General features: G+C 33.2%; 2 protein-coding genes across 2 annotated transcripts in view; both read right to left on the bottom strand.

Annotated features, from left to right (window-relative positions):
- The window catches only part of LOC134270617 (transaldolase-like), a 188,859-nt gene that overhangs the window by 62,235 nt on the left and 117,236 nt on the right, over positions 1 to 9,388 (bottom strand). The window lies entirely within an intron of this gene.
- Positions 680 to 5,904, bottom strand: LOC134270616 (temptin-like). The gene is made up of 3 exons (XM_062752851.1): positions 5,605 to 5,904; positions 1,140 to 1,287; positions 680 to 1,033 (listed from the first exon to the last, which is right to left on the bottom strand). The coding sequence occupies exons 1-3, from the start codon at positions 5,860 to 5,862 to the stop codon at positions 933 to 935; spliced, it is 507 nt and encodes a 168-aa protein (XP_062608835.1). The 5' UTR covers positions 5,863 to 5,904; the 3' UTR covers positions 680 to 932.

The raw sequence follows: 9,388 nt of genomic DNA, 5'->3' as shown, positions 1-9,388 counted from the left end.
TTTTCAAATACACTTTATTTCCTCCAAAAAACCTTGGAGCTCAATGCTTTGGGGATCAAAGACAATTCCATGTGGTTTTGCACCTAGATGAGAATAAGCTGGACTTACACAAAACATTACTGCACACAAAATCTTTCATCCAACATTTACTGGGTACTTTGGATATTTTCATATTTTTACTTACTGCTAAATGCAAAATATGGAGATAACGAACAGTATTCAAGACTAAATCCCGTACAACAATGCCTTCTATGAGATTTATTTTTAAAAATAGATTACTGAATCATCCGTTCCACTAAAATCACCTACATATGTAGTCTAGTTATGTTGATGTTTGTAATAAAATCGTCAAAAGTCTAAGCTTGTTATTAGGAATTTAAACTCGACCACAAGTGTTTCTTTTATTTTAAATGCATCACATTTTTCATATAAAATTTTAAACTTTCAATAATATGAAAACGCAATGCAAGAGTCATTTACCCTTTCCTTAAAATATCAAGTCTTTTTTTCTTCCACTTTCAACTTGTCCATACTTTATCAGAAATGAATTCAATTCATGAACTTTATAACTATTTGTAACTACATGTATTAATATCAGCAACGTCTACATAAGGTAGTCCGAGGAAGCATATTGCCCTCTCATTTTAAGGTGCCAAAACGCTTTACAAAATAATCACTGTACGTTTTTATAATGGCATTTATTCACAAACACAACTTCTATTACAATTAACCTTTAACTGTAAACTTCAACGTTAAAATAATGTTTCAATATGTATTCTTATTAATAAAAAATGTATGTATTATCAATTCTGTATAATCCAGAATATTCATTGAACTCAATTACCCAACATTGACAAGAATTCAAAGAGTCTTTATACATATAAAACACTGCTTTTCCATTCGCCTCATTCCCCCTCTATGTGTGATCAACTTCACACGACTGGTAAAGAATTTCGAACTGGTGCCTTGGGGCAAATGTCAGCTTTTGGAGCTAAGCAATTTGGCATATCAGCTTGAGTATTGTCACATATTCCTACAAAATCAAAAAAATGTATTAACAATTAGAATTATCCTTATAGTCTTATCATGATGCAGAAACACACATGCGCATAGAAAGAGAGAGATCAAGAGAGAGATACCTGGGTGTCCCATTGGGTTGACTAGCCTTGCTGTTGGTGCTGGGAACTCACAATTTGGGTCGCCCAGTTCTTGTCCGTTTGTCAGACCGTCGCCATCAGAGTCTTCCTGGCATATCTTAAGCCAGCTAAAAGTGGCGTTCTTAAAAGCCTATAAAACAGAAAATGATTTATGATTGATATAAAGGGTACAAAGTATTGAATAGCAATCGTTCTGCAGTTTTATATATTGTCTGTTTGTTTGTTTAACTTAGTTAAGTACTGAATTCCTGATTTTGGATGTCGTTGGTTCTATGATAACAACTGTCCGTTCCGACAAATTATCATAGCGCTTTAACGCGAGTTGTTCAATTTGAGGGCACGGCCTGGTGTAGTATAGGATCGACGCCCCTCCCCCCAAATTCAATGCTTAATTGTTAAAAAATGTTTTGATAAACAGCATTGCTACATTTTGCCAAATTAGTAAACATGCTAGTATTGCTGCTGTGTAGTTAGTTTAGATTTGTCAAATCCACTCTCATTGAACATTGAAATGCTCTTTTTCGTAGTGAATATGAGAATGAATTTTGCAGCTATGGCACAAAAAGTGTCCCCATGGTAACAAAGACGTTTTGTTTATACATGATGTATTTACAATCTGTATTGTTTTATAATATTAAGGTAGCATATTTGTGCCCCCTCTATGCAAGTTATTTTAAATAGAGTATGTCGACATCTAGTATAATTTTGCCAACATGCAACATACTAGAAACTAGATGACTTGCAAAATAAATGCAATCATTCAAGAATTTGGAAAATTTTTCAAAATTATCAAAAATCGCCCATATATGTTGGTACCTGCAACTTAAATATGTTGATATGCAACTTATCAATGTAACATGCAATATACATAGATAAATATGTTGACATGCAACATATTAATGTCAATATGCAGTTTATCTATGTTTACATGCAGCTTCCATTTGCACAAAATATATGGAGAAAACGAATAATATTCATGTTCAAAAGTACATATAACACTACAAAATAGTAGCAGAGCAAACACGGACCTCAAAACATCAGAGGTGGGACCAGGTGCCATGAAGGAATGAGCATCCCCTGCCAATCGATCACACGCACAATGTGCTCCTTTTCATGATCATTTATGCTAAGATACGTTATCAAAATGTCAACATGCAACTTATTTATGTCTTGGTGCCAACTTATTTATTTAATTAACATATAAGATAATAGCACAAAACCATGGTACATACTACTGCATGTAATGTATAATTGTATACATGAATGTTTGCAAATAAATTACTAATAGAGTCGTCCTTGAATATAATTTTGGTGCCAGAGCATCTAAGTCTGTATAGTCAACAAAATTGTACCTGACAATGCTAAAAAAATCAATTCAGGAAACATCTTTTTCATATATTTATAGATTCTGTTCAGAGAAATTCAAATTCAACTGTTACTTTTTTGTAAAGTTGATGGTTCTGTTAGATTTCTCTTATGGACTTAGGTTGTTGTTCGAGTATTTCCAACACAAAAAAGTATAAACTACCCGGGCTGAGCTCACTAAATTGCGGAAGGGAATCTAAATCTTAAAAAAAATTAACTTCTTTTGCAAAAGATTTAGTAATTTCCGCAAAAATAAATATTTTATATGGTACTTGATCATATTTAACCTATGATATTTATCAAAGTAGACATATAATTAAGTTGTTTGCTGACATGTTTATCATTGTAAGTCAGCATAAATAAAGCCCATGTCAACATAAATAAGTTTCATCTTGACACATATAATTTGCATATCAACATAGGATTCTAGCTTGTTGACATTCAAAAGTTGCATCTAACATGTTGAAAGTCAAATATGGCCAATTTTTAATCATTATAAGAGAAAAAAATCTAAATTCTTAGCTGGTTATTTTTAATCATTATAAGAGAAAAAAAATTCTTAGCTGATTACAATTATTTTGCATGTCAACACATCTATGTTGCATGTTGACTCTTCCTGTTATTTGTCGATATAATCTATAGAAAATCAAACTTGTATATTTAAATATGTCTGCCCCAGAAATATTCTCTATATTATTATTATTGATATGGACGTCACTGTATGCTTCGTTCCCTTGATAGAAGAATCTCAACACAACCATTTTATACAGAAGCTGTGGTATGGGTGTGAGAGATGGAGTGTGGAGCAGTAAGAGAGAGTGTATTGTGTGTGTAATGATTTTGAATGGATTATTTTTTTTAATCATGTCCATACTCCGTTTTTTGCCAACGATAAAGATAAGAATTTGATGAGAGATTACCATGAGATTTTGTTTTCATTATTTTTATTAATCTTTAATTAACTATATGTATAAAGAATACCTTTTTTAAGAAGAAAAATCCAAGTGCTGCCCCAAGGGCTAAGTAAGGTTTGTAATATATTATGCTTTTACAGATAGACTTCCGCAAAAATGTGTCACTTTAAATGTAGTAAATATACTGTTTATTTAATCTATGGCTTTGTTTGAATCGACAGTAATTTTTTACGTAAACATAAAAAGATATTCATTTGTCAAACAGATCAATACATTTTAAATCTAGAAGAACGTTGGGGCCACTAGTCAATGTAGTTGTAATATCAATCAGCACACAGGGAAATTGAGGGGATGGATGAACATGGCCCACTGCTTTTGATTTATAAAACCCTATTCAATTTGTTTAGCTCATATATAGAGTAAATTTCTCTTTATTGAAGTTTATGAAATTATATGATAACCAAAACTTTTCAATGGAAAATTTCTTAGCACTTAACAAAAATAATACGGTTACTTAAAAAATAAGATGGTTTTTGTGAGGCTCGAACCCCAGAAATAAAATATCATTTTCCATTGAAACTAACACGCTACTAACTACAAAGCTTCAGCAGTCTGGATGAATTTTGGCATTTAAAACTTATGATTTGACGCTACACTAAATAAAATATATTTTAAAGGTAAAGTGGGTCTTAATACATGTACAATTTTATGACACAACATTCACATATTTCTTGAAAATACAATTAAAGTTCATTTAGTCAACGGTCATATCACAGAAAGATTTTAAATGCCACTTTTCACCAAGACCTGTGTAGCTTTGTGGTAAGCATATGAGTTTGATTACCTGGTGTCCGACCTTCGTCCGTCTGTCTGTCTCTCTAACTGTCAATCTTTCTGTAAATCTATTACTTTTTCTTCTCAAAAACCACTGGTCCAATTTCATCCAAAATTGCTATAAATCCTTCCAGGGTGAAGGATATTCTAAATTATAAATCAATTAAAGGGTCAAGCCTCCCTCCAAGGGGAGAGAATTTTTTAAAGAACGCAAGAATATGGTGGGGTTATTTAAAAACCTTCTCGAGAACCACTGGAAATGAAAAAAAGAACTTATATGAAAGCTTAATGGTGTAATTTAACAATTCAAATTTGTTCTAATCAGGGTTCCAGGGCTAGGATGAGGTTACAATAAGGAATGAAAGTCTAACATAGAAATTTAAAGGAAAAACCTTTAAAAATCTTTTTTCTCTAGAACCACTGGTCAAGAAAAGATGAAAATTTATGTGGAATCATTCTAGGGTAGTGAACAAAATTTAAAATTCTTCAAATCGTGATCACTTGGTGTGGAAATGGCAAAAAACAGATACAAACAAAGATTAAACGTTTGTGCAAGTATTCTGTAAAATCTAAATTATTGAAATCATTGCCCTGGGGTTAAATTGGACCAAAACAGAGAATCAACATTTTACAATGTACATTGAAGTATATCTAGAAAAAAACCTTTTCTTAAGAACCACTGGGACAGAAAATATGCGACTTATGTGGAACCATCCTGAGTTAGTGAAGATTTTAAATTCTTGAATCAAGGCCCACGAAGATAGAGTGGGGCACGTCGGATAGGGACTTAGTTTTACATTGAAATATAGAAAAATATTCTTCTAAAGAACCACTGGACCAGAAAAGATGAAAATTTCGTGTAAGCATACTGGAGTTATGTAAATTATGAATTGTTGAAATAATGGCCCTCAGGGTAGGGTGGGGTCACAATGAGGGAAATTTAGTGAAAAGAACAGGGTCAAAATTACTCGTTGAATTCGATATATCTATATACGATTGATTGTGTATTGTTTCAAATCCTATTAGAGACGTTTTCACTTTTGTACTACATACCGATGAAGGGCTTCAAATGTAAATCTTAACTTGGCACCCAAAACAATTTAGCAACGAGGAATCTTTTTCTTACAATACCTATCTTGATACAAGGCCTCGGTTTTTAAGGTCTCATCCGAGAAAACCAACAACTTCACTATAAAGTTCCAAACCTTAAGGAAGGAACAGTTGCTACCCTTTATTATCAATATAGGCCAGTAGCACCCAGGGTTTAAAACCGCCTCCTTCCGATCACAGAGTGAATACAAAAATAAGATAAAAAGATGAAAATTATACTTTACCTCTCCGAAGAGGTTCAGAAGCGAAACACTCATGTCCATAGCGTTCAATCCCTGGGCAACAAGTTTCTTTCTTATGTCTGATTGTTCTTGAAAGAATTGCCTACGAACTGGGAATCGGTGTCCCACTAGAGTCCAATACGTGCCTTCATAGCCCGGACAAGGGTTTGGTACCATGTGCCCATTTGGAATATAGGATAGGAAGCTAGGATATCCATAAATTGTTGCAACACAAACACAAAGAACTGTTAACTTCAACATGTTTAACTGGCGAATGACGATATGTCGCGATGTCCTGACTTATTGTGCTGTAATTTTATTTGCGTTTTCAACAAATTAGTCGTGACGTTTATGCAAATTAGATTCGAAATAGCAATAAATCTTTGTATGTATCTTATTTTTGAAATTAGCTGAGCCAAAACATTTCCCATTATACAGATAATCTGTAATTTTCACCCCACAATTTAGTTTTCTCCTGAACCAGTTTTTATCAAAATTGTACTTATCCATCTTTTTATAATGTAAAGCTGGGAGTTAATTAAATAGAGGAAGGGTTCACTGTTTTCAAGGGATTTATTAGAATTAGTAAAAAGTACTATCTTTATGAAATTTTATTCAGAACTGCAACTAAAATAACAATTTTGGACTAAGGTTTTATGATTTAAAGCACATAAATACCGAATCAAATGGCTTTATTTGCTTACGTTATCTGTTTATAAGAAATTTAAAAAATATATTGTTTGTATCATGTTTATGTTCAATAGTTTGTTTTTCATATACGGTAATCATTGTTATGAAATACGACATTATTGTTACAAATGACAACTTAAGTAGAGATATCTTTTTGGAAACAGACTGTTGTGATGGTCGGAGAGCCAACTGATGAAAAAGTAAATTCAAGGTTATAGCTTATGTCAAAGTCAGACAATTATACCAAGATGTGTATCGCTCTCATGAGTTCAAATCAAAATACAAAACGATAAATATCTTTACATGTATAACTGGGAATTTTTGAAATTTGTTAACTTCAAAATGAAGTAAAAGATAGATCAAAATCAGTTGGAAGGCGAAAACAGATTTGTTTGTTTGTATGTTGTTTAACGTCCCTCTCCAGAATTTTTCATTCATATGGAGACGCTACCACTTGCCGATGGAGAGGTACAAAATTTATCCTATACTCGGCACTTAGGGCCTTTAAGCAGGGAGGGATTTTTTCGTGGCTACACCTACTGCGACACGGGACCTCGGTTTATATAGTCTCATCCGACGTAAGGATCAAGTCCTTACTTCGCTACTCTAGAGCAGACGCTCAAACCACTGTGCCACGCGGGTGTAGGCTAAAACAGAAGAAAAATTGCAATGCAATTTGTTCGCATCTCCGCATAACATTTTGAAGAAATCAAGCTAAATGAAGCCTCAAAAAGGGAAAATATCAAGTTTATAATGACCCTGAGAAATAACCCTTTCATGTCATATCGTAATGGTATTCTTACAAAATATTTTTTTGATTACATTAAAATTTATTTACTGGTATATCAAGTAGTAATTGGCGGAGAAGAAAAGATCAGAAACACGTGGTTAACGATGACGCATTGTCATACGTAAAACAACAAGAATTGCATAGAGAAATGAGGCCGACTTCTTTTAGGTTAATGACTTTCATGTGATTATAATGGGTTTCTGATAGATAGAGGAAACATTGTCTCTGTCTAATTTGACCGTGAAATTTTATGCAAATTACCATTGAAACTAATTAGGACAATACCTGCTCTATCTTAATATTCACATTATTTTCGTTGTGTTACACAGATGCCCTCAAACATGGCGGTTATAGGATTTTAGCCATATTTCCTAAATATACTTTTCAAACGACTGTAAGATATTATTCTAGCGAAGACAGGGGATTTGATTTTGATATTTAAATTAAAAATGTCATTCCATGTTAATGCTGGTAATTTTAGCCCAAAATTTTTTGAACTTACATTTTCTGTAAGTTTGGCAGGTATAATTTTTTTCATAGTTATTCAATTTTTTTAAATAATTACCGGAACTAAATGTGAACGTAGAATATATACAGTTGCAATCAGAGGATGACGAAATAATTGACATTCATAGACAAATGAGGTACAGTATATTTTATTTTTACATTTTTTCATTATCCGGCTCTTTTGCATTAACATTCTTTTTCCTCAGAACTCACAAAATTTGACTATGGAATAATAAGATACCTACATGTAAAATAATCAACATGCTGTACATCAGTTGGATCCATATACGTCATCAGCCAAGTCCAAACATGGTCGTTCGTTCCGACAACTAACCCGGACCGTTCTCAAAGTCGGAAGATAGGAAGTCAGCAGGGGTTTGCCAGATCACTTCCCCGTCGACAGCTTCAAGTTCTTCTCAACCATAATCAGCAAGATGACTATTCCGCTGTGTTAAGAAGTCTTTGTATTCTTGATCTTTTGTTCTGTCTTTCCTTTTGATTCCAAGAGCTAAATGTAGCTGTCAAAATAATTGTACAGAAAATCATCTGAAGAGCAAATTTTTACTGGAAATACTTCCGTACGCTTTATCCTTAACTGTGAACCTCTCTGTTAGATATTAGTATTCTGTTTTCTTTCTCTGATGCGTGTTCTCAATCCCTCCTTCTTATGGTACAGTTAAACTCAACCAGTGGCCATAGAAAGATGTTGGTGCAAAAGTTTGTATAATGTTTGGAAAAACCAGTCAAGTTCCGTCTGCATCCCTCAGGAAGCTGTTAAGTCGAGGATAAATGCTCATTTTTGGGGTCTCCTGGTGTTTCACCTTCTTTAACAAATTACATGTAGATGATATTTTTTTTATCTCAGTTCTCTCGTTGTACCCAATTCTTTCTTCATCGTCCTTTCTCTAGAGTGTCCAATAGCGCTCTCACTACTCGGTCTTATTCCCATCTTGCATCATTGCAAGATGACAAAATCTGCTCTGGAGTTCCTGTCCTCATAACGATTTGTTGTCAACTTTGCATTTATCAAAAATGACAGATACAATGCATAAAAATGCAAACACTTTTGCTGCCAAATTTATTAACTCTGTTTACTGAAAAAATATTGTTTCAAGTACTTACGGAATATTCTCTGTCATTTTGATATACACTGTACCTCTGAACGGTTAAATCCAATGTTAACATTGCAGACCAAAATAATTAAGTCGTATCAAAGGAAATAAAAAAAAATTACAGTTAAATATACATGCAAAACTTTTTTTTTAATTCCAGACAGACATCACTGTACCTTCAGCTGAGCAAAGAGCAAACAACAACTACGAAAGGTACATTGTCATTCTTCGGGGACAATAAATTTGACATGAATTTAAAAAAAAGTAGAAATTTATGGCATTCTGTTTATAATCTTCTCATGCTCACTATATCAAAATGTTTGTTTCAAAGACTCAATGATATACTCGTATACTTTACATGTATTCCGATACGCAAATAATGTTAAAAAAAAATAGCAATGGGTTTCAGAACTTCCCCTGTCGGTCACATCCACGGAGTGCTCCTTGTCATGATTGGAATTTAACGATTCAATGGAAAAATCCGTTGCAGAAATTGTTCATAGGTAAACATACCCTTGCGTATCGAACCGTATTTGAGAGATATATATACTCCGTATGCAGGGGAGAAAGGTATACTGCTGCAAAAGGAGAGTTTATTTTAATTGAAAAGTTAAACGTCATCACGTTTTTAATAAAGTTTGGTTGTTAGATTTCAACTAACTTCCTTTTTCTAGTAAAGTATTCAAAT

The sequence above is a fragment of the Saccostrea cucullata genome, unplaced genomic scaffold (genome assembly GCF_032062105.1).
Source record: "Saccostrea cucullata isolate Sc308-1 unplaced genomic scaffold, CSIRO_AGI_Scuc_v1 ctg171, whole genome shotgun sequence".
Lineage (NCBI taxonomy): Eukaryota > Metazoa > Mollusca > Bivalvia > Ostreida > Ostreidae > Saccostrea > Saccostrea cuccullata.
The sequence above is the reverse complement of the archived record's forward strand: the minus strand, read 5'-3'. Positions and strand labels throughout refer to the sequence as shown.

Excerpts from the sequence above, each read along its gene's own strand:
- LOC134270616 (XM_062752851.1), bottom strand. The coding sequence starts at position 5,862 with ATGTTGAAGTTAACAGTTCTTTGTGTTTGTGTTGCAACAATTTATGGA. Across the intron at positions 1,288-5,604 it reads TTCTGAACCTCTTCGGAGAG|GCTTTTAAGAACGCCACTTT; the intron begins GTAAAGTATAAT and ends TCTGTTTTATAG. Across the intron at positions 1,034-1,139 it reads CAACCCAATGGGACACCCAG|GAATATGTGACAATACTCAA; the intron begins GTATCTCTCTCT and ends TTGATTTTGTAG.